The sequence below is a fragment of the Camelus ferus genome, chromosome 33, assembly GCF_009834535.1.
Source record: "Camelus ferus isolate YT-003-E chromosome 33, BCGSAC_Cfer_1.0, whole genome shotgun sequence".
Lineage (NCBI taxonomy): Eukaryota > Metazoa > Chordata > Mammalia > Artiodactyla > Camelidae > Camelus > Camelus ferus.
The window spans coordinates 17,763,973-17,790,247 of NC_045728.1; the positions used below are offsets into that span (position 1 = coordinate 17,763,973).

General features: G+C 42.3%; 1 protein-coding gene and 1 pseudogene across 1 annotated transcript in view; both read left to right on the forward strand.

Annotated features, from left to right (window-relative positions):
• The window catches only part of ARHGAP20 (Rho GTPase activating protein 20), a 70,368-nt gene that overhangs the window by 7,924 nt on the left and 36,169 nt on the right, over positions 1 to 26,275 (forward strand). Inside the window, 3 exon segments of the mRNA XM_032472423.1 lie at positions 4,525 to 4,607; positions 18,818 to 18,979; positions 22,698 to 22,847. Of these exon segments, the coding sequence (XP_032328314.1) occupies positions 4,525 to 4,607; positions 18,818 to 18,979; positions 22,698 to 22,847 (395 nt within the window).
• On the forward strand, positions 4,662 to 7,598 carry LOC102524250 (annotated as a pseudogene).

Here is a 26,275-nt window from a genome sequence, read left to right on the forward strand (position 1 = left end):
TCTTTTGCATGTGGATACCCAGTTGTCCCAGCGCCATTTGTTGGCAAGTAGTTAAATTTTAGCATCAGACAGGTGTTTACTGTGCAGCTCACTGGTCATGTAAATGTCAGCACTGTGTCAAAAGAGGCTGTTTGCAGAGAATAAGGGTGACTCTTGCCGTCCAGCTTCATAGCAGGCATTTACATTTTTTTAGCGACCGCGTACCAGGAGATTCCCTTATAGGTTTATTTGTGTTTCTGCGTATATGTGTTTGGAGACAGTGGTATAGATGTGGAGAATGAGTGAATTTTAAAACTCACATAAAACCTTCATTTATTGAGCATATTGTTTGTACCAGGCATTGTACTAGGCTTTAGGGATGCAAAAATAGGCCTGCTACAGAGTGAGTTTCAGTAAGTAATTGTTGAAGGACAGGAGAAAGTTTGAAAAGAGGATATAATCTCTGCCCTCCAGAAAGGAGCAGAAAGATGATTGATACAATATGAAATGCTGTAACTGAGGCGTATCAGTGAGGCAAGCCAGGAACACAGGGAATTCAACATTTAATTCATTCAACCGATTAAAGAAGAGTTGACACAGAAAGCACCTTGCAGATTAGCTGGTAATGTTGCTACAGATTTATGTTATTAGTGAAACATAAAAGAAAAATGAATTCTAGTCCTTTGGTTCACATCTTCAGTTATGGCCTCTATTCATTTACTCTTGCCTTTAATACTGCATATAGCCACAGAGGAGACAGCTTAGAAAACCGAAGATCCAACTTCTCTCTAGAATTTGTGCTGCACTTTCCTAACAAATGGCTATTAGTACAAAGATGTCAGTTTTTAAAATTTAATCACTATTTATTCCCTATTACAACTTCTTCCAAGCTCCTGCTATCTTTCCCATTTGTGAGCAGAAAGGTAAGTAAATCTGCTTCATATTTGTTTGCTTTTTTAGCTCATGTAAGGATCTTCTTTAGTTTTGGGGGGGGCTGCTTAAGCCCAGGTAAGTGGTACAATATCAAGAAAATCATTTCCAAAAAATTAATGCAGTTGATTTTTTTTTTTTTTGCCTAATGTGTAGTTTATCAATTTAGAAAAAAAAAAGGTTACCTTTTTAAATATACTTAGTTTCAGAATGTCATCTAATCTTTATGAGGTCATCTCAGTAGAAGCATCAAGCACTTGGGCATTCTGAAAAGCCACACTCAGGCTTGTGGCTTTTGAGCTTACAAAGAACACATACCCTGTTTTCAATCTATCTTCTGTGTCCTGTGAGGCACAGAGTCATAGTTTTCCTCGTCTCTGAACAACTGGGAAACTTGTTAGTGCTGGGTGTAAGCACAGCCTCAACCTGTCCTGACAAGTTTGTACTATTATACATTTATAAGGGAATCAGTAGTCTCCTTCAGGCTCTGTGTATTGTGTTTCACACAGTTGTTATAAACAAAAAGAAAATCCCAGTATTCAGTGCAGAGGAACAGATTCTTAGATAGATAGAAAAGTGAAAATTTTTTCTGAAGTCACCAATGGCTCTTTGTTTTGCTACACTTTTGAGCAAAAGAAAGAGATGCATATTTTGAATGAATTAATACCTAAATCTATTTATAAAGTCCTTGTCATATTGGCAGCTGTTAAGACTCTTTTATTACTTGCAGGAGAACTGAATCCTGTGTCTTTTAAATTCATGATGTACATAATGTTTATTTTCTTGCATTTGGTGGGCACGTGACATGATGATGTCAGAAGCAGAAGGAACCTGAGGGACTATGTGGTCCAAATTTTCTCAATTTCTAGATAAGGAGCGGGGGGCCCAGGGAAGTGTCTGGATTGCCTTGATTTGCTCATCTCATTGGTAACATGGCAGTAGAGTACGTCTCTACCAACAATAGGACCTTAAATAAGAACAATATTCTCCCCGTAGTTTGATGGCATTCTCTTGAGTGTGAGTCCACTAGATGAGGTAGGCATACTCCACATTTGACTCCTCACACATCTGACAATTTTATACCTAAGAAAACCGTCTAATCCCTGTGTGTATATATACACAAATGGTCCTCTGCACTAGGTCTCCATGGAAACGCCTGTCTTAAAAGCATCTTTACAGAAGAAAATTTGCCACCCTTCTTTGATTTATCTATTCTCATGCTTAACAACCATTACTCTCAGAAAGTTTTCCTTATAGCAGAAAGTTTCAATTCTTGGGATCCACGGATCCCTGAAGAATCCATGTTAGGGGTTTCTGAAGCCCTTGAAGTTAATGTGCATAATTTTGTTCACAGCTTTTGTGAACTTCTCTGAGAGCCACTACCCAAGATCAACCTGGATTCTCAGTCTACAGTTTGGCCACATTTCTTTTTGCCTTATTTTCTTTGAAAGATGCTTTCTATCCTCTGTATTATAACTCTGCATTAATTTGTATATGATTACTGTTTCTAAGTGAAGAATTTCAGGTCATTTTAACTTCTCTCATTTGAAATCATTTTGATGGTAATCTTTTGAACCTTTTCCAAAATCTTTATAAACCTGAAAGTCAAGGAGCTCAGAATTAGAAATCACATATTGATGAAGACCTAGTTTAGGAGCTTGGATCTGCTGACAGTGTCAGAGGGTTAGAGCAGCAGAAGTTAAGACTACTGAGATAGGCCCGGGATTGTGGCCCGTGCTCAGGTAGCTAGGCAGACCCTCATGATTAGAACAGACAGTGGGCAGGAGGCCCAGGGCAAGCTTAAAGGATTGGGCACATTTCAAAGTTCAAAGCCTGGTAAATAGATCCTGAGTAAAGGGAGTCAGGATAAGGAGCAGGAATCAAACCCAGACCTGAAGGTGGAACAGAATCCTGCAGAAAATCTGCATATGAACGAACTGCCACCTTTTTTAGTAAAATCAACCTGATCTTCCGAAGTTGAGACCCTTTATGTGGAGACAGGCTGCTGGACCTTGCAGTACAAATACTAGTCTCCCATATTTCCCTGGATCCTGCAACCTCTGCACCCAGAGTGGCCACAGGGTATCAGATCCCTGAGTGGTACATTCCCTAGAGATGTGACTAATGGAAGCAGTGCAGTGGGGCTTATAAGCTGTAATATATAAAACAGTTTATCAGGATCACTGGGCTTGAAAGGGATTACAGATTCTCCTGGGAATCTGACAAAAACTGCGGGCTTTCCCTTCAGAAGGGAGGCACCAAATATGTATCATGTAAAAAAAAAAAAAAATTACACAATCTAACCTGCCCTGAAACGAATTCATGGTTAATAAGTCCTGATTGAGTATGGTGTTCTGCATTTCTCACCCGTATGTTTCCTGCCTGTTATTAATGTTTTATATAATTGTTTCAGTTGCTATCTGAGCTGTACGAAGAAGGTTTGGGCATTTAGTTTCTACACATGAGCCAAAAGACAAATGGGGGAAAGAGTAACACTGAGACCATGGCACTGGTGACAACAGTAACTTGTGTGAGATCCCCGGGGCACGGTAAATCTGGAGGCAACGAAATGGGCCGAGGAAGTCCAGTATCCCCTTCTCACTGGATGGTTCTTCCTCTCTTCCTTAGGATCTAGGTTTTATTTTACTAGGTAAGAAGCAGTTCCCTTATAAATCATGTAAGGAGATCCTACTACTGAGCCAGTTGGTCTTGTGTGTGTGTGTGTGTGTGTTTTAAGAGCAGTATCCAGTCCCAGGCATGGCTGGCCTAGGCCCTCAGGTGGTGGGTGGGTGAGACCTCACCAGGATAAGGAGAGAGGGTGGAACAGGAAGAAAGCTTCCGTGACCCAGCCTGAACTTCACTCACAGCTGTTTGTGACTATATTGTAAATTTTATACATCCAACTCCAGTGGCAGGCCCTCAGACTCTGTCTAGAGGTGTTAGATATGTAACATTAAAAATTTAGGGAGTAATTATCTGGATAATTCAAGTTGAATAAAACCGCATTTATCACAAATTTTAGGTCCTCTGAAGCACAGGGTATCTGAATTATCCAATTAATCCTATATTTATATACCACTTAGAAAAGAAAAAAGCGTTACTTTTTTTAAGTTACAGGTAAATATCTATTTGGAAGAATAGATTCGCAAATGTGTAAACATTTAAATTTAAAAGTCTATTAAGTGTGTATGAATCTAGTCTCCATCTTTGGCTTTAACTACGTCCTTTCTCCCTTTTCTTGATCTCTTTGAATTCTGTTTTCCCTTGAAGCCCACTTTGGGGCCCACCCTGCCTGTGAAGCAGAGCTAGCAGAATCACTCCGATGATATTCCGGAGAGGAAATGAGACAGTCTGGTCCTGTCCTCGGCGTAGGGCCGTAAGCCGTGAGGCCGCAGTTGATGCTAATGGTCGGGATGCTCTTTCCCGAATATGCTGGTCAACATTTAAGCTCCCTGAAAAAGACTTAATGCTTGTACCGCTTTTTGGCACTTAGCTCTCCTGGTTTAGATGTTATTATTTTATGTCCATGGTAAGATTGCGAACTGGTATTGAAAACTGGCATTTACTTGCTTTATAGCCACGTGGTCTTCATTGTGATTTTTCCCCCCTCAACAGAAAATGAAAACACTAGCAGAAAGGAGAAGGAGTGCCCCATCTCTCATCCTGGATAAAGCCCTGCAGAAACGGCTGAGTACCAAGTAAGTGCGGAGCTCTGTGCCTCACATTCGGCATGTGCTGCATTGTTTTGCTAAATGTGTGAGGTTTGTTTTTAATCAAGACCAGGATTCTCTGTTAACTAACTGAAAGTAGGACTTCTGTTCTGAGGTAATTTAATAAGGCCTATTCTTTATGTGAAACATAAACATAATGATATACATAATTAATTCCTTGCATTTTCCTTTATGTTACTGTTAGGCTATTTTATTGACACCTGTTCGTATTTTTTTAAATTGAGGTATAGTCAGTTTACAATGTTGTGTCATTTTCTGGTGTACAGCACAGAGCTTCGGTTACACATGCACGTACATATATTCAGACACTTTTGAAATTCTGTTAAGTAGCTGTGAATTTTGTCTCAGGAAAGAAAAGGAGGAATTGAAATGAATGGATAAGCGTAGACACATACATAACAAAGGGACATTGGGCCTAATAGAGTTGAAAGTGACTAAGAGAGGTGAAGTGCCGGGTTAGGGAAGAAGCCAACATGTGACTTAGTGGGGTGGTTTTGAGTTAAGAGAACCAATATGACAAAATTGCAACCATGATCCCCCCCACTCCAGCCTCCCCATCACCTCTGCAATAATCGGTGCTCACATTGGAGCTGGTTCCCCAAATTCCTGCCTCACAGATAGTGAAATATGATGGGTTTTGTGTCAAAATAACCACAGGAAAAGGTTTTAAGTTGAAATTGTATATGTCTCAGTCTTCAGCTTATTTCCTATGAGTTTCTCTAGGTCAGTAAGATGAGTACATAGTGCCAGAGAACAGGACTTTCACCTACAGGAATAATGCTTTTACTCTATGTAGTATCGGGTGGTTAATATTTGTACAAAAAAAAAGGTATCTTGGGTGTTGAAGGTGCACAAGTATTTGTAAGTAGCGTAATCTAGTAGGATTGGAGAAGACCTTAAAGGACATCTAGTCTGGAGGTTTCCAAACTTTTCTAAGTCCATTCTCTGCAGTGAGACCCAGACATCTGCATATTTGTTTAAAAACTCTTCGTAGTTAATTCTGATACACTTTGGGCGGAGAACCACCCCCGCAAACTACAGAAGAATCCTTTCTTAAAAGAATACTGTGGGCGCGGGAGTCCATGTGGGTGCCGATGGACTGCCGAGCCGTGTCAAGTCCGGGGTGAAGACGGCCCCCGAGTCCCCACCGTACAGCTCGGGGAGCTACGACTCCATCAAAACCAAAGTCAGTGGCTGCCCTGAGGACCTGACAGTGGGCCGGGCCCCCACCTCAGATGACGATGATGACCACGATGACCATGAGGACAATGACAAAATGAATGACTCTGAAGGCATGGGCCCAGAGTGCCTCAAGGCCTTCAGTATGTTCGTGCGTCTCTTCGTGGACGAGAACTTGGACTGCATGGTGCCCATCTCCAAGCAGCTCAAGGAGAAGATCCAGGCCATCATCGAGTCATGCAGCCGGCAGTTCCCTGAGTTCCAGGAGCGGGCCCGCCAGCGCATCCGCACGTACCTCAACTCCTGCCAGCGCATGAAGAAGAACGACATGGAGATGACCAGACCCACCCCACCCCACCCCACCTGACCTCGGCCATGGCAGAAAACATCCTGGCAGCTGCCTGTGACAGCGAGACAAGAAAAGCAGCCAAAAGGTTGCACCTGGAGATCTACCAGTCCTTTTAGGACTAGCCCATAGCCCTGGACAAGCAGCACTCCTGGGACTCCGCAGCCATCATCCACTCCACCTACTCACTGGCAGCCTCCTCCTACTCCCAGGACCCTGTCTACATGAACGGTGGCCTCAACTACAGTTACTGCAGTTATGGGGCCTTGGGCAGCAACCTGCCTCCCTCCAAACGGGAAATCACAGTAACGGGCCCACAGACCTCAGCATGAAAGGCGGGGCCTCCACCACCTCCACCACGCCCATGCCCACCTTCCAGCAACAGCACCAGCCGGGCCATGCCCACCGCCCAGCTCAGCCCCACGGAGATCAGTGCTGTGCGGCAGCTCATCGCTGGCTACGGGGAGTCTGCTGCCTTTCTGCTGAGCTCAGCAGATGAACTGGAAAACCTCATTTTACAGCAGAACTGACCCTGCGGCACCTGGAGTGCACTACCCTAGGGAAGGAGGCCCTCCCAGCCCCGGACCGGCTTCCCGCCTCACCAGTTGGTACCTTTTGTGTTTTGAAAGAAGTGGATCCAGAAGAGCTGTTTCTAGCCACACTCCAAGCGCCTGAGACTCTGGGCACAAGGACACTGTTTTTTGGAGTCTCACCACATGGTACTCTGACCTGCTTGGAAGAGGCCAACGGGGCAGCTTTGGAAGGGCTGGGGCTCCCCCAACAAGGTGTTGGGGCCGCAGCTCTATTTAGAATCATCTTCGTGGACCCTGATGTTAGAATCCCACCCCCAGATAATTACCTTTCAAGTCTTAGGTGAGCAGAATTGAATATTTATAGAGAAAAACAAAGTGGACCCTTTCTTCCTCTCCCCTTAGTAATTTATTTTTCTGAAGATGGATTCTTTTGTGTTTGTATACATTGCCAGTCTGTGTCTGATCAGAAGGATGTGTCCCTGTGACCTAACATTCCGTTCACTACACTGGCACGGGCTGGGGGCCGGCAGGGCGGGGGGCTGGGGGGGCACCGGGCTGGCTGTCCCTCTGAATTCCCAGCACCGCCAGGCAGGAGGGCCTCACCCACACCCACTGCAGAGCAAAGACAAACGGCTCCCCCACCCCCATTCCAGACGCCCCAGTCACATGGTCACCTGTATTCCACCTCACACTCCAGCGTGGGCTTTCTCCAGGATGTGTCCTGAGCCTGTTGTGAGCGGCTGTCTCCCAGCTCCCTCACACTGTGTGTCTCCTGGGAGGTAAGTCCAGGTGGGAGGCCAGGAGCTGGAGCCCAGAGAGTACCTTGGCCCTCGTGAGCAGCAGCTTGCCCTCCCCTGGCCTCGGCGTTTGACAGGACAGAGTGCTGGGAGATGGCAGCCGGTCAGCAGGGCCCTCGCCCTTGCCTTGTCCCCAGGGAGCCATGTCCAGGCCCCTCGGACACCTGCCGGGAAGGGCCCGTTTCTTCCAGGGTGAGCCCTGGCTGTCAGGCAAGCATGGAGCAGGAAAGGCAGCTGTGAGCTCCCAGTGGACTGCAGCTCCTGGTCCCCTCCCGCTGTGGTTGGAGTAAAGGGATCGTTAGCAGAAGTGGAGAAGCCACTGGGATTCTCCTAGGACCAGCCCTTCTGAAGGGGCCAGTCCTGGAAGAAACCCATAAACCCTGGAGTGTGAAAAAGGGCAAAAAGGAAAGGCTGGCCTGGTTTCCTCCCCCCCCCCAGTGGGCACTTCCTCTTGCTCAGTGCAATACCTACCAGTGCTGCTAAAACCAGGGACTTGCCCAGACCTCACAAGGCCCACGGGGCCTCTCCATGCAACGCTCCGTAGCCATGACAGCAGCCCTCTGCTGCCCGCCCCTGCCCAGAGCTGGCAGACGCCCTCTGTTGCCTGTCCTCCCTCAGAGCAGAGAGGTCCCAGGGGAGCCAGGCGGCCCTTAGCTTGAGAGCCACTTGACAGCAAAGCAGGCACCTCTTCCCAAGCCAGCTTTTCTGCGGCCAGCTGCCTCCTGGCACTGAGGCAGACCTGCCCTCAGGAGGGGCGGGGAGGGGGCGGCCTCCAGGGTGGACGCCTCACCGCCTCGGATCCAGAAGCTCTGAAGGGTGGGGTCCCCTGCCCCCTGCTTGCTTCCAGGCGCTAGAGGTGGAGGGTGGTCTTTTCTCTCTCAAAGACCCACCCCACCCCGCCACACCACCTCTGCCTTCCATCTGACCAGTCCCCAGGCCTCCAGCTGGGGCCAGGACCCCAAGACCCACCCTTAGCACAGCACAAGCTCCAATGCCCGAGGCCTCTCCCCACCCCTGCCGTCCACGTGTCCGGCCCCCACCTGATCAGTACTACTCCCAGACGTTTGAATTTGTGTAAATGTTTATTTTTGTGTGTGAACAATACTACAAAGTAATCAATAGATCTTTTGCAAAGTGTTACCCCAGGCACTTTGTGAAAATCTTAATGTTGAAAGCTGGCAGAGACAATCATCGCCTTAGAATTCTGGATACCAAATGCTTAACAAGTCATTTCTCCTCCTGGAGGCAGTACCCAGGCCAGGCACAAACGGTTTGCTTTTCTAACAGACAGTAGTAAGAAAGACTGGGGAAGGGGCTCCTGCCACCCACCCCCACAAGGGATTAGACCTGAAGATCACCATAAGCTACAGTTTGAAGTCGTGTTTTTCTGAGTCAAGCTTGTCCTAAGTGACCACCTCCACCCGGCCTTAGCACCGCGGTAAGGGTGTAGGTTCGGTGTATTTCCAAGAGAAGGGAAGTGAATGCTAGTGGTGAAGGTCCACGGGGGCTCCCGGAGCCTCTCCAGGAGGGTGGATCCCATCCCGTCAGCCCCACCCCTTGGGGAGGGGGGCTTCTTCCTAGTGAAGCTGCATGTGAAGCCCTGGTGGTGGCAGAATCAGGAGCAAGTCACGGTGTGGAAACAGGATTCCATTACCTAGTTTGGTCAGGGAAGTTGTTCAGTTTTGCTTTTGTTTTAAGAGATGCAGCTTCAACCCTGTCCCTCTTCTTCTGACTTGGAGAGCACCAAAGAGCTGGTTCTGCTGAACCTAGCTTGCTGCCATCCCCGGTTGCCCTAGGGGACTGCCTTCTCCCAAAGGGAGTGTCCAGAGCCCTGCCCCACAGCCATTTAAAGTTTTATGGAGGGCCTCAGGGCACAAATTAATCATGTGGGATCCTAGGTTTAAAAGGTAATGCAAGAGAAGAATACAGCAATTCCCAAGTCTTCACAGGGGGTGAATCCCACGAGAAGGGTCGGAACAGAGGAGAAATGGGACCCTGGTCTTAGTAGTGGTGGATCATCTGGTAGACCAGTAAGGGTGACCCCATCTAAGATTCATCTTACCGTCACCACTCAGACAGTTTATACCCAAGGACAGTGTGGAGGGGGAGGAGGGCAGGCAGGGGGCTAGAAGGGTTTTAGAGGATTGCAAACAGGTGGAACCCAGCCATCCCTATACCCAAGGGCCACTTACAACTCCAGGGGTGGTTACAGGATTAACTACCAGTTCATTTTCAGAATACTGCTTTGAACTCAGAGGGTTGAAACTTTTAACTTGTAATTTTTTGTAAAACTTTTTACAAGATAGTAAAGTATTTCACCAGAATACCAGTTTCAATCCGACCATGGTCTGATTTTTATATAATTTAGTGGTGCTTTAGTAACTTTGTTTCTGTTATGAGCTAAACAGCTCAGTCCTTTTTTGCCTGTATCTACCTAAGACCAGTGTGAACCTTTGTATTTTTGCTCCTAATTTTGGACTTAGTGAAAATGTACTGTTTTTCATGTACAGATGCCCCGGTCCCTGTGTGTCCTGCAAGACTCGCCCTTGAGGAGGAAGGTGCACCTCACTAAGCTCATCTGCTTAGCAAAGCCACAAAACCAAACCTCTCACTTTTTACCTGTTTCCACCTAAAAACAAAAACAAAAAATCTACACCACACAGAACTCAGATTTGCTGAAAAGCACTTTGATAAGTTCAGAAAAATCTGCGTGCAGCAGATGGCCCACACGCCTCTGTCATGTGGTCCATTTGGGAGCAAGGCTCAGAACGGAGACTTCCTGTGGGCCACAAGTGGGTGACTGCATGGACTCGTGAAAAGTGAAAGCAGGACTTGGCTGCAGAGCTGGGGCTGGAGGGCGCTCTTTCCCAGCAGCCTGGGAGTGGGAAGGTCACATTGACTCATGGGACCTTCAGGGTCCAGCCACCTAGGATGTAAGGACAACCCAAGAGGTTGCCAATCCTCTGGCATAATTTAAGACATGTTTGGGAAGAGTGCAAATCCCCTAACCTGAGATGAGCCTTTAAGACTTTCCAGGGCCCCCTGGAGGCAGCTCGTTCATGAGGCATCACTTCTGAGGAGGGGCAGGGGGCTCCAGACAGTAAGCATATGGCACTTAAGTCAAACAGGATGGCACCAACTTTTAAAGGTGACTCTTTATTACTTAATCAATGGCTTCACCTCTAAATTATATTTTTACAGATATGCACCTATGCAACTTAACGTGGCTCTTCTAAGCAGATGAGGACTTCCTCCTCAATGCTCTATAAAAATTATTTGTGTTCTATATAGTGAGTTTTTCCAGTAAATGTGGCTTAATATTTTAATTCTTAGAATGTGTCTTCTCTATGTGATGCAACTAAATTCTGTTTTGTTTGTGGAATGACTAGCACAGGCCAACTCCCTCTCCCCTCACTTAACAAAAAGACCAATGAGCTGTTAATCGAGCTGTTATCTCTATGGTATTACTTGCTAAATGCACTGATTTCATAAGTATGTGGAATCCTTTTTCTTTTGAATCTGTATATCATATATAAGACTGAATCTACTTAATAAACACTGAATAACAAAAAAATTAAAAATAAAATAAAAAGAAACTTTACTGTCTGTTTACAGGTAATATCATGGGAACTAACCTGTAAAAGATTTGTATACAGTGTGGGGACAGAGCGCAAAGAAATTGAAGTGTTTTACTTATTAGCATTGCATATTTCTTGAAATAAATAGAGTCATCATAGCATTTTCTATTTCTTGAATTAAACCCGTATTTGATTTTGGCTTTGTGGTAGAACATTACTATTTCTACTTTTGTCCCCTAGTTAAGGTGTTACTTAGTAATTAGTGGCTTGTAGGTACCTGGTATTCAATCATTATTTGTTGGATGAATTAGTGAATGAGCAAGTGACTCCATTTCCAAATTAAAATAGGAATTTAGTAAGTTAGCACAGTAGTTTTTGACTTTTCTGCCCTCCTTTGAGTAGCCAATACACAAGAGACTTTCCTTGTTTGTTGGTGTTATTTGTGAAATTCTGCCTAGGGAAAAATGTAGATTCGTTTTAACAAAATGATTCTGAGTTTCTGTTAAGAAGTTATTTCATGCAGCAAAATACCACAGGAACGCATGTATTGGTCTGGAAATGCCACATATATTGGCGTTCTTGTTGTACTTCGTTGTGTACGTAGGGATAAACTCAAGTCACACAAACTTTTCTTCCAGAAAGTCACCTGTTTTGATATGGTATTCAGCCCACCTTGTAAAAGTTACACCAAAATGTACCAGTTTGGTTTTACATTACAGTCTGTTAGCACTTTGACTTTGGTATTCACCTATCCATCCTCACCATCCAAACTCATTTATTGTGTGTGTGCTGTTTGCAAGACATCGTAATAAGTACTTTACATATATTACCTTTCACCTCTGCTTTCTGCTGCTGCTGAGGAAAGGCAGTGCCAAGGAAGCACTGTGGCACAGCAGAAAGGGCTTGGGCTTCGGCTGCAGTCCAAATGCTGGCTCTCCATCCTGATTTTCTGTGTCACTTTAGGTAAATTACCTAATCTCTGAGTCTCAATGTTTTCCTCTGTAAAATATGAATCTAATGCTTGCGTCATAGAATATGAAATGAGAAAATAAGTGAAAATGCTTAGAAATTTACATAGTTATTATTAGTTGCCTTTTTCCTTCCCTTGGGTATATTTCATTTGCAAGGTTTAAATCTCTTGAATTCTCCGGCAAAGTCAAGTTTGTTAAGGAAAATCCACTACTTTATCATCACAGCATCGTATGACTGGAAACACTTCGAGCCTGGCTCAGTATGTAGTGGAAGCTGAGTCATGACTCGAGGATGACTTGCCCTGGGTCACACAGTTGGTTATAGCATTAGAGAGGGGAATGAAAACCCAGGTCTCTGATTTTGATGGAATGTTCTTTGCATTGCATAAAGACAAGGAGGATGATACAATGTCTAAGATAATGGATTCTGGAGCCAAATGGCCAGTTTTGAATCCCAGTACTGTGATTGTGTGATCTTGGGCATGTTTTTAAGCCAGGGGTAGTAATAAAACCTACTTTATAAGGCTGTAAGAAAAACTGAATGGCTCTTCTGTATGTAAAGCTCTTAATGTAGCTTCTAGCACGTAATCAGTGCTGGAATAAAGTGCCAGTCTGAAGGCTATTAGTAGTAGTCATAGTAGCAGCAGCATTGAAGTACAATTATCCTGGAATAGAGACACTTTCAGGACCATGGTAGATGCAAAATTTAAAAAGATGAAAGATGCAGTCTGGAAGCCAGCTCGACTCTAACATTAAAATTCATTTTAGCAAAACAGTTATATTTCTAGGTCACACCTGAAGTGAGATTAGTTCAGAATATTTGAAATTTATTCTCGGTAGACCCTGACAATTCTTAAGGTCTCCCTAGGCAGAAGTTGAAAGTGTGCCTGGAATAATTCTGGGAAGTTAGGGCCTGAGACATGGAGGATTGACCTGGTTTGCTTGGCCACTTGAGATGAGCAGACTCCAGGGGACTCATATGTGCCAGAGCTGTGAGTCAGGGTTATCAAATTGGCTGGTTTGGGGTAAGGATGCTTGGATGAGAGGACCACAGCAGAAGGCATTGGGGAAGGAGGAAAGCAGCCATTTGCTAACTGACTTCTTCCTCCTGGCCAGTTCAGTCCTCTTGTGCGTGGCTACACACACACTGGCTAACGTTGTCCTACTCAGGCTGTCCCACATTGTGTTCTACAGATTCTTCATTATTCCATTTACTGTTTCTTTGTCTAGCATCTAACATCTAATTAGTCTAAAGTGGATGATAACTTAACCATACTTTGAAATGCAAGGAGTACATTTATACTCTCAAATGGTTTACTGAGGATTATGTTCAGACCTGCTTTCACAGCACAGTGAAACACTGCTTCTACCTGCAATAGATTGTGAACCTGGCAGATACCATCCCTGAAATGAGCTGAATGACCTCACAAAGGCCCCTTTCATGATGAGTCTCTAAGATAGTTCTGTAACCTTTTGACACAATTTAAAGGAAAAGTCAATTTAAAAGAGATGTCACTAGACTTTCCTTTTGGAATTCTATAAACCTTTTGTACCTAGGTACAATTTCTTGGTACAGAGAATTTAAAATTCCTTTTGAATTTTAAAGGAATTTAAAAAAATCTTTTAAGACCGTTTCAAAATTGCAATGAACTATACTGACATGTTATGTTAGAAAAAAACACCTGTGCCAAACACTAGTCATTGTGCTGCCTTGCATTACATGCTAGTTGGCTGTGCATAAGGCCTATTCCTACAGTTCTGGACAATGTGTTCTGAGGTTTTAATTGAGAAACTGATAGATGATTCAAGGTATGTGATGAGCAGAACACAAAGTAGAAATTTAATACACGAAGATGGTGAGCATCCTACAGGAGCCCTTCTTTCCGCGCAGGGAACATTTTCCAAAGTTGTAAAATTCAGATTCAAAGGAAAGAGATAACAGCTGCTTTGTATGGTGGCAAAATTGGTAAATTTTTACCAAGCGGAATTCATTGCTTTGTTGAGCAAAAGACTTCCGCAGACCCACATATCACTTTATTCTTTTTCAAACAACTTTTCATGTGCTTTCAAAATGATCAGATACATTTGTTCCTGGTGTAGTATGCTCTTTTTCCTATGGTATGATTCTGAGAGGAAACTGTAGAAGATTATATTAAGTCTCTCCACATCCTAGTGAGCTTTCACAGGGTCAAAGTAATTTATTTTTGTACTTGGAGATTGGTACATCCATTTAACTTCTTCATTCCAACTATAGCCTAATTTGCTCACTGCAGTTATGACTCAGTTTTATCTTTAATTTCGGCACTGGGAAAGCACTGCCTCATTGGTGATGTTTATTCACTTTTCCTCACCCCTCTCCATGGGGTCAGCAGGCTGCCCTAAGTCATTCTTAACTGTTTTAGGCTAGTTACTCCCTTCCCTTGTACAGCTTGAGAGATTTATCAAGGGAGCTTTAGAATTCCATGATTGGCTTTCCTTCAGTAACCCAGAAAAAGGACATGTAAAGGAAGCAGAGGAATAATTGTTACTGTTATTGAGAGCCTTCAGACTATTGTCTTAAGGAAGTGCTGACCGGGTTTCAAACCTAGGTCTATTTGTGCCAAAGTTTATGCACTTCATTGCCATCCCCTGTCACTCCCCCAACCCCCTGCCACATCGTCATCCCTAAACACTTCTATGGTTTATTTACCTCTCTTTGTCTTAAATATACTCCCTTTCTGCTTCTTCACTTGGAGAACTACGTCAAGGCTTAGTTAAGTTTATGGTTTGTGATATGCCTCCTGGGCAGATTTTCCTGTCTTCCTTTTCCAGGCTCCCCTGATTCCTCACACTAAATTCTCATGTTTTTTCACTTAGGCTGTTATATCTCTCTCACCACACATTGTAACTTAATTTTGTCTTGTCTGTCTCTCTCAAAGGCCAGTGACTACCTCACAGCCAAATTTAGTTTTTTATTCTTTTCTCTTATAGCTCCAGCCTAAATTTATATTTATTTCCCATCTTTGATAATCTCAGAATCTTAGAAATTTAGAACTGTAAAGGACTTAATACAAAGAAGGAAGATTTAATTTACATCTTCAAGGACCAAAGGTTGAAAAACACTACATGACTAATAACTGCTGCTTTCTTTAATAAAATAAATCCTCAAGAGACCATCATTGCCATTATAACAATGAGTAAAAGCCACATAATCTTCAAAAGTGTAACTTTTCTTGTACCCTTTAGTGAGCTGAGTTTGTAAGACAACCAAGTGAACTAAATTCCAAAGAGTGACAAGACCCTCTAAAAAGAGATAGGACTCACAAATTACTTCATTTTTGAAATAGCATAAGATGAAGATGTTGACCATCGTCAAAGTGGGTAAGAAGAAATCCACAAAAAGTTTAATGCATTTCTTAAAGGCCAAGTGTGTTCTAAAGTATCAATTTAAAGTAACTGAAAGCCCCAGGAGACGAAGGGAGTGAACATTCACCGGTAGGCTCTTTCATGGGCCGCCACTAGTTTTTGCACAAGAAAGAGTCGAGGTAGTCAGGAGGCAGAAAAGAGCCCACCTTAGTGTCACAGGTATGCAAACATTGATTGGTTGCCTCTGGGAAATAGGCATGAAACACTGCCTTCTTCCTAAGGACCTTTTTTTGTACAAACCAGAAGCCTTAAACCACCAAGGGAGAGACAGCAAACCCTCTCACCCTCAGGGCTCAGGTGGAGTCCCGTTGCTCCCTGGGAAGGGGCAGAAGCAAGGCCTACCTGCCTGTTGGAGTTGGGTTTCTCCTTCGCCTGTAGGACACAGGCAAATATCCACTGCTTCTGGACCATCTACCCATGTGGGAAAGGCAGAAAAACCTCTTGGTCTCAGGATTCTGCACCAATACAAACCAGAGGTCTGCTGCCATTGAGGGAGAAGCTAGAAACTTTTTTTTTTCCCCAAAGAGCTATCACAAATTCAAGGCAGAATTAGGCTGCCATGGGGATTGAGGAAGGGCAGGACTATGAGAAGACCCTACCTCAGAGGCCCAGGTGCGTAGACTCTGCCTAAAATTGAGACAGGTCAGGAGGACTGAGAATCCCGCTTGTTCCCACAAATCAGGTCCCTGGGAGGTGTAGAATACAGAGTAAAGAATTTGCAAGTGAGGGAATGTGGTGAACCAGGCAATCAGAATGTAGGCCAAATAAAACATGACTGTGGGCTGTGGTTCTCAGCCTCTGTTACAGAGTGAGCTGAGCAACAGTGACGTGATGTCAGGTAGGTGCTTTGTGGCAGAATCAGACTCAGCAGTTGCGTAAGAGTAGAGGGTAAGTCTAACTTGTTTAACATGGTGCCTAGCCAACACACACAGATGCTCAGAAGGCATTTGTTGGATGAAAAATAAATTAAAAATAAGTAAATAAATAAAGACTGGGCAGTAAGTCTATTGTATTCCTTTTCTCAGCCAAGTCGATCTCCATTTACCCCACCCCCAACTAGTCAGTTTGCAATTTTAAGGATCTATATTTTTAATATCTCTTGAATATGTTTTTTTTTCCTATATCCTCTATCCTTTTCTCACTGCCAACTCAGGTCCATGACATTTCTTTCCTGAGATTACTGCAACAAATTCCTAAAGGTCTCCCTTCCTCTAAGCTTGCCCTCATTTATTCTCTTCAACATATTGTAAACCACAGTGTCCTGCTTAAAATCCTGCAGTGCTTTCAGATGGAGTCTGAAGGTGGTGGGGAAAACACCTGTAATACACAGCCCATTCCTCGTCTGCTGCTCCTCCTCTTCAGACCTTTGTCACTCCAGCATCTGTTAACTTCCCAGGGTTACTGATGCACACCCTCCTGTCTTTGACACGCTCTTATTTTTCCATAGAATGCCCTTTCGGCCTTCGTTGTCCTTCCATCATTTAAGACTTTGGTTCCTCCAAGAAACTTTCCTAACCAATTGAGTCTCAGAGAGGGCCTCCTATTTTGGCTTTTCTCTGTGCCCACAGTGCCCTGCATTTCTTTTATGTCACTTACCTCTCTGGTGTATCATGATGTTTACTGGTCTGATTCCCTTGTCACATTGCTAACTCCCTGAGGCTAGAAACCACATCTATCTCCAGTGCCTGGCACATGGCAGCCACCCAGCAAAGGCAACACTGATCACTATTACGAACAACTAATTTATTATATGGTGATCACACACTCAGTGTATTTTAAGTGAGAATACTTTTAAGAGGTTCAAGGTAGGATGTAAGTGTTAGGTATGTAAGAGATGTTGATCAAGAATTCAACTGAGAGAAATTTTTTGTGAAATAGATGGTGTTTGTAATGAGCAGGGACCACATGTTAGGCTTTGAGGTTATCAGGACCCTACCTAGTACTGGGGCCTGGTACTACCCAGCCATCAGTAGCCATTAGTTGATTCCCCCTTATAAACGCAGACATTTCCAGGAAGCATTCTGAATTTTAGTTTATTTTCTTTCGTGATTTAAGATGAAGCAACACTGCCTCTAAAACTGTACCTGACTGTGTACTCACTGTTACAGTGAGCTTCAGGGATAAATATCGGGATAGTAGTGTGGCCCAGCCTCATGAAGGCTGTCATCTAGTTTTAGTGAAAAATGATTAAGGTCCTAAAACAGCTTTTTGCCTTTCAGAAGTGGCTTCACAAATGTATTTGAAGATGGAATGTTAATACATAAGAAGCAGGCAGCAGGCTGACTCTTAGACTCCCCTTGTACTTGTTAGCTTGTTTCAGAGCGCTCTTAAGTATAAGTTGTAAATCGTAATCAGGCTGTATTGAGAGGCTAAATAGAAGGTTGTACTCTTACCCTCCTCCCTATTTCCATATCCAAGAGACTAAAATAAAACACATATATCTGCATTGCACTCAATAAAAATAAACACTTAAGAGTCACATGATTGAGAAATACATTTTTAAGTAGGAAACGCTGATTAAGATTGTCATTTTAAATGAGTGTGTATATGTCCATGTATGACTGAAAAATTGTGCTGAACACTGGAATTTGACACAACATTGTAAAATGATTATAAATCAATAAAAAATGTTAAAAAAAGATTGTCATTTTAAAAAATACAAAGGTTATTTGTGTTTTTGTTTCCTTCTGTAAAAGATGTTTTTCTTTTAAAATTATGCGAGAGCTGAGATGTCTATTTTTACTGTGGAGTGCTAAGTGTAGGAGTTTTTGTTTTTTGTTTTTTGTTTTGATCAATACTTAGATTGCTAAAATCATGAGGCATCTCTTGCCATGCTTATTATATGTAGATCTTTAAAAATGACAGACTGTAAAACATGTACATTGATAAATCCACACTGGAAAAAAAAAGATTTTAACTTCATTGTGGATTCTCCCCAGACACTGCCATCAAATCTACTTATTTAAAACTATTATTGTAAGGTGGGAAATGAGTTGTTATGTATTAAAATCCTTTGGGATTGCTTTTAAATGCAGAACATTTTTAAAATAACTTAATTAACCTTTGGTCTCTGCTAACCACAGCAAAAAGAAGTTTGCAAGGTTGGGAAGCAACTAAAATTCTCCAGCAGCCTTGTTGAATATGTAAATTGATACAACCACTTTAGAAAATTATCTGGTAGTTTTTTATAAGATTAAACATACACCTACTTTGTGCCCCAACAATTTTGCCATGAGGTGTTTACCCAAGAAAAATGAAAACACAGGTCATAAAAAGACTAGTAGAAAGCTGTGATTTTTGTAGAAATTTTGTAGAAAGTCTATATTTGATCACCTGACCAAAGATCTGTGGCGTTTGATCTGCTGCAGGGAAGGCCCGTCTGCTACCGTGGACACATGTACATTTCTGTTATCCATGTGCTCCAGTAGGACCCTGCTAATTGACGAACGGGTAGACATCAGAAGAGGCCTGCACAGGCAGGAGCGGCATCTTTTTCTTTTCAATGACATGTTTGTTGTGGCCAAAGTCAAGTGAGTATACTCTATACACTCTCCCCTGGTTATTGTTATAAAATTGCATTTCCACTGACAAAGGCAACCTTTCTGTTCTTTGCTTACTATGAGACTGTCTGGACTCTGTTACCATAACTAATATCTGAAGTGAGTTTTACGTTTGGTTTGGTTTGGTTTTGAACAGAGTGTTTCAATTATTTATTCATTCAACAGGTGTTCATTTAGACCCCACTCTGTGCCATGTTCTCTATAAATATGGGATGCAAAGAAGACTGTGATGGACATGATCCCTGCTTTTGTATTTTTATGTGTAGACATTGTCTTCATTGTTACTTTTAGCAGTTTATTCTTTTAAACACTTTTTAGAATCCTAAGCGTTAACAGTTTGGACTCCAGACATTTTCTCCCAAGACACTGAGGTAAGCCTCGATTGCCCGAATGTCCTTTCCCTTTCCTTTTATACACTGTGGGCCTCTAAATTCTTACACATCAACAAGGACTCCTTTCTCTGAGTCGTTGTGCAGAGGTGGAAACGAATACTGTGCTTCGAACACATGATGTAGAACTCAGCCTGATTGGCCAACCATTTTACATTACACCTGTCACTGTTACTCCATAATCAAGATGCTGTCCAACTGGCTTGTGAAACATTCACTCTGCCTACTTCCAGTCGCCCAGCACTCTGGACTGAGTGTGTAGTGTCAGTGTGGTAGCCTGGGTTCAGGTCCAGCACAATTTGCTGCAATAACACAGAGCAGTGAGAGCCGACTGGCCAGTATCCCATTTACTGGAGGCCTAGTCCACAGCTCTGCAGGTCTGCATGGCAGGAGGAATCAGCTGCCCAGTATCCGAAGTGATTTCTTGGGGTCAGAAGAGTCTCTCTCAGTCTCTGCTTCCTTGATACTTTCATTCTAATGTGTGGGGGCAGACATTACAAATTGTACTTAGTGTTGAGAAGAAAATAGGGTGCTAGTTGAAGTGAAATCTGGGATATATGTTAGGTAGGTTTAGTCAAGGGAAAAAAAAATCAGTGAAGGATAAAAAGCAACCAACCATTAAGATATTAGGAAGATGGGCAGAGGAGACAGCAAGTACAAAGGTGGTGGGGAAAGCTTTGCCCTTTGGAAGAGTTAAAAGAAAGCCTGTCACTGGAGCATGATAAGCAGGGGAAATAGGCAAGGATCAGCTTATCAGGACCTTTGGGGGCTGCTTTAATTGTCTATTATCATATAACAAATTATCCCAAAACACAACAGCTAATGAGTATGAATGTCTTTGTACATTTTCTCTGAGTCAAGAATCTGAGCGTGGCTTAGCTGGTGGTTCTGGCTCAAAGGCTCTCATGAGGTTGCAGTCAAACTGTTGACTGTGGTTATAGTCAGGTCAGAGCTTAAATGGAGCTAGAGAATCCCCTTCCCGTCTCACTCGTGGGGGCTGGCAGGCCTCAGGTCCTCAGCGGCTGTTGGCCCAGGGCTGTAGGTCTTCTCCAGGTAGGTCTCCTCAAAGTGAAAGATCCAAGAAGGTGAGGCAGAGAGTACATAAGGGAAAGACCCCCCAAAACAGAAGCTGCAGCCTTATAACCTGTTTCGGCAGTGGCGTACCATCATTTCCAGGGTCTGCTGCTGGCCACAGAGACCACCCTTGGTGCAGTTGGGAGGGAACTACACAAGGGTATGAATATCAGGAAACAGGTGTTATTGGGGACCATCTTGGGGCCCGGGTACCACAAAGGCTATGATGGGAGTTTGGATTTTATTCCAAAGGGTTTTAATTAGTTCATAGTTTTAAAATATTGTTCTGGCTATGACAGATAATGGATTAGAGGGTTGGCAAGAGTAGAAGCAGGGAGACTTGACAGGAGGTTATTGGCCTAGACCTGATAAGAGATAGTGAGGGCCTTAACTGGGGAAATGGCAGTTACATGAAGGATACCGACATATTTGGAATATACTGTAGAGGTAACCAAAAGAATTCACTTTTCACACAACACTAAATGCCAATGCAGTTAACATCCAGCCTAGAAAACAGTGGTTGCAACTTTCTCCATCCCCCATTCTCATTGTTTATGAAACATCATAAAAGGTAAGAGTCGTTTAGCAAATCCAATCTCATCAAAGAGATTTTTAGTCACTAAAGAATAGTAAACACTCTTTTCTACTATCCACATCCTCACACTTAAGTTACGCAGTGTCATAGATAAGACATGGGTGGGGAGGAGATCCAGACAGTGGAGTAGGAGGACCGTGAGCTCATCTACCCCTGGGAACATGTCAAAAGTACAGCTACATGTGAAGCAATTCTCACTAAAAAGCTGGAGACTGGCAGAAAGACTTTTCTACAACCAAGGCTGCAAAGAAAGATCTGCAAGGAGTCAGGTAGAAAGGGAGGAGAAGCAATCAGGTTGGGGCCTCCACCCCTTGGAGGGGACACAGAAGAAGACGGGGATCTCATGGGCTTGCAGATCTTACCTGGGGAGTGAGCAGTTTGAACCATATATTGGGCACCCTAGCCAATACCAACAAGACAAGTCCCTTTGAAAACCAGTAGGAGGGCTGTAAGAAACCGAGAGTCCACTCATGTAGAATGAAGCCACTGTGCCACAAAGCACTTTACTGTTACACTTAAGTGGTGTGCCCTACAGGAAGCGTAGATGAGGCTTTGAATCTAGACTGTCCTTCGTGTATATAGTTCCTGCAAAATCCCCTTTCATTTTATAAATCCTGCTGAAGAATTTTAGCTTTTAAATATTCCATGAGGAGTTTTAGGGTTACTTTCCTGTGAAGTATCTGGGATTTTGCTTTAGCTTCTGGTGTTTCCACAAATGGCTCTGAATGATAGGAAGTACCCAGGTTTCCAGAATGTTCTTTTTATCCTTCCCAATGCCTTCCATTTAAGTCTCGGGTTCATTACGAGCATTAAATCTGTGAACTATGCCAAGAGATATAACGGTTTCAATACCAAGGTTCTAAGGAGGATTAGGTAGAAATTGTCCGAAAGCAATTTCATTGCCATCTTAAAGAAGATCAACTTCTGGGTCTCCAGGGATAAATATTAATTGTATCAACAACTTCTTGGTATTTTTTTCTTTTAGTTTAATTTAGAGTCTATTTTTAGGCTACAGTTTTTCAATTTTAGTAAAAATATATGGGGAAATGGTATGGACAAAATCTTAAGAAAGGAAATTTAAAATAATCTTTGTTTCTAAAGACTAGAAAATCATATAGCTGCCCAGTTGGAAATGCATTATAAATTTCTGTAATTAATTCCAGGTTATATTTTTTAGTGTATCTATTGCTCTTAAGGGTGAAAATTTTATAAACATTTTTTGAATAATTTTTTTAACTCTTCTGTTCAACCACTAAAATATTTTTGGAAGTAAGCAAGTTGTAAATAGTAAATGAATTAATTTTTTGTAACAGCAGCAAGTTTAAAATTAGGGGGTTTGATCCAAATGCAATGCTCAATATAGAAGAATAAAGTCACAAGTGTATGACTATTTGCTGTCATAAATGCAGACATTAGGACTAATACACCAAACGTCTCAAAGGCCCTTTTGGGCCAAGGTAGCCAACCATGTTACCATTTACCGTGGTAGGCACCGAAGATAAAAACAGCGAATAAGACATTCTTTGCCCGTGATTAGTGAGAACTGTCCTCTTATCACAAGTGCAGAAGTTGTCATAAAATTTAACAAGCCAAATTACAAGAAGTCCCTGTCTGGTTTTTATCTTTCTAGATACAACAACAATCTTAAGATTAAAAAAACAATAAAATTAAGTGACATGTGGGTAGCAAGCCACATGGATGAAGTGGAAGAAGGCAGCACCAGCGCCATGGAATCCTTTATCCTGGGCTGGCCCACCATCAACTTTGCGGTCTCTTTCAGGTGAGTGCCGTGGCCGGTCCATGGGCCGGCTGCTGTGAAATCCCGTCAGCTATGGAATGTCCAGGGTGGAGGAAAAAAAAGTAATCAAATTTTGTTCCAGTTTTGTTCTTCTGAGTTTTTAAAGGAAATATTTTCTTCTGATTGATCTGTTCTGAAGCCAGTGACTCATCTTTTGACACACCCTACTGAAGGCTCCCGTATGCCTTATATTTTTTCCCAAAGAGCTTTTTATTAAAATATGTGAAATACATTGGTAAATACTGAGAACTCTTGGAATCATTATCTTGGTTTGAGTGGTGATTTCTAAAGGGGCTACTGAAACATCTCAAGCACTGTGGAAGAGGAAGGGGGTGTCAGAGCTCTAGGACCCCCTCTCCAACATCCCTTCCCTCGTGGTCAGGTATTGCTTTATATATTGAGCTTTCAACTTGGCTTTTCAAACCACTGAAGCAGACCTTTACTGAAAAAAATTTCATAAAATACTCCAATTAAGTTTGAATAACTGGTTTATACTCCCAAATTTTCTAAAAAAAAAAAATTAACTATAGAAATGAATTTAGTGTCATGAAATAATGTGGTTCCTGAATTGTAAATCATGTTCTGATTTAGCGCCTATAGAGATGTGACAATCAAAAGCAAATACATGATACAAGGAGTGAAAGTCAGTTTCCTAAGACTCACTCCTTGGTGGGGATGGAGTCAGAGAATGTATGAACAGAGAATCTTTGTGCTCTCATTCTGAACATGCTAAGTTGGCACTTTTCACATCAAGGTGAGCCGACCAGGACTCTAACTTGTGATTTTGAACAACTGCATCCTCAAGTGCAGTGTAATGTTGAAAGCTTGAAAGAGCTGGTTTTCATCTCATGCACACAATGTTTTCCTTTCTGCTGCTTCTCTCCTCACTACCATCAAACCCCTCAGACATTATCTTAAAGCTAGAGAACTAAAAATTTTTAAGCTATTAATTGTTTGATAAAGGAAGAGCATGCCATGAAATTCTGTTATGCACAACTGGCCCACCAAAAGATTTTAAGAACTTATTTGGAAGAAAGCATGTGTTTTTATCATTCTCAGCATATCTTCTTTTCCATGACAGATTTCTCTAGATATTATCATTTCCTATTGTTTAATCTCCTTGGAGTTTACAGCTGAAAGGAAGCGATTTCAAGTGAGGGCTGGGACTACATGGCATCTTTAATCAAGGAGTTTTTTCATGAAACTTTTCTTAAGAAGAATGGAAAATGTAGAAACAAGTTATACAATACATTATAATTCCTGGAAAAGTACAGCAGTTTAACCAAATGGTTAAGTTAACATTACTAGTGATGTTGTGTGAATATCTGCCCCTTGAAGAGCAATTCACTCCTGTAGCATCTCTCCCCAAAACCTCAGTCTAATCATGAGAGCTGAATCAGAGAAGCTTAAATTGAGGGATGTTCTGTAGGGTTACCTAACCAGTAAGCCTCAAAACTGTCAAGGTCAACAACAACAAAAACAGGAAAAGACATAGAAACAGTCACTAAGGAGACATGGTAACTAAATGCAATGTGGTATCCTGGAGTGGATCCTAGAACAGAAAAAGGACATTAATGGGAAAACTGGTGAAATCTGAACAGTCAGGATTCCTGTAGAGGAAACGAAAGCTAGGCATGAGGTATACAGAGACTTTCTGTACTATCTTTGCAGTGTTTCTGAAAATTTTAAATTATTTCCAAATTAAAAGATTACTTTTGTTTAAAAAAAAAAGTAGTGTTGAAGAGTTCAGACTCTGGTTTGGCAGAGTGAGGTCTCAACAGACTGACCACTCTACAGATAACAGTTGTAAACTCTAAGCAAAATACAAACAGCAACAAACCACCTGAGGGTCCTGAAAAGTGAGCAAAAATTGGCACATTTTGGAGAAGAAATGAACCTTGGAATGAGGCAGCAACTCTGGGTGAGTTTCCTGTTTTTAAGGCATTAGCTTGAGGGCAGGCTGCAGTCACATGGTGGTGCAGGAAAACCAAACCGACAAAAAGCCACAGTCTTTCTGGGCTCAAACCGAAGTACAGAGTCTGGGTCAGCCACCACCATAGGAACGTGAGGGAGGAAATCTCAGAAAGGGGAGTATCAGAGAAGAGAAGCTCCAGAATTTTTGTTTAGACTGTGCCCCAGCCTCTGGCTGAAGGCTGAACCGCACATGCATGGAACAGACTTAAAGCAGTCTGGAACTAAGGCTAAAAAAATCGAACTAAGGTGCTGCTCAACACAGGTGAGATAAAGTTTTCAGCTTGAGTCTAATAAAGTTAGTTGTCTGTTAAAACAAAAGCATCAACAGTATTTAGCAAATATAACATAGCTCAGAGTCTCCAAAACAAAGCATTCCTAATGTCCAGAATGCAATCTAAAATTTCTTAACATAGGAAAAACCTAGAAAGGAAAAGATAATAAAAGCCAGTCCTCAGATAACTCATATGTTGGAATTACCATAAAAGAACTTTCAAGCAGCTCTTATGACTATGCTCAGTGGGTAAAGGGAGAAGCCAATTAAAATGAATGAAAAGATGGGAAATTGAAGCAGAGAAATAGGAAATATTTGTAAAATCCAAATGAATAATCTAGATCTAAAGCTGTAATATCTTAAATTTAAAAAAAAAAAATCCCCCCTGTGGCCTTAGTTGCAGAATGGAAATGAAAGAGAAATGAGTCAGTCAATTTGAAGGTACATTGATAGAAATTGTCCAATCTGAGGAATAGAGAAAACAAAGATTTTTTTAATGCCTTGGTGCTTAGGAAGAAGCCTCTGCACCTGCTCCTTATAACCATTTCCTCTAGGGTCTTCTGTTTCCTTAGGTATCTCAACTGAATGACATGTGGTTTCCAGCTAACTCTTAATCACCTCCCAAATTTGAGGGGATCTTCCCAAACTATCTTCCCCTTTTTCTTTCTCTAAGATACACTGCTGGCTTCTCTCCTGGCTCTTAGGTGTTTATGAAACACTGAAATAACCTTGATTTGGGAGTACTTCTGTTTTTAGTTCTACAAAAATGCCTGAGATTAGGAATTACTAGGGAAGGAGAAGCCCTGAATTCTTGCTTAGAGCAAGAGCTAGGGGAAAATGCAAGAAGATTACCAAAGTAATCTGAGTGAATTAATTTGTTTGTTCATAATTTGTTTATTTTAAAGTAAAGTATGCTATGTATTCAAACAATGGAACACGAAGCAGCACTGAGGATGAATGAGCTAAAACCACGTGCAGTAAAATGGATAAGTCTCACAAACACAATGTTAAATAAAAGAAGTCGGGTATAAAATATTGCATGCTATATGGTTATATTTATATAAAGTGCCCAAATAAACAAAACTATTGTGTTTTATTAGAAGTCAGGATAGTAGGAACTAGTGCCTGAAAAGGAACACAAAGAAATCTTCCAAGGTGGTTTTCT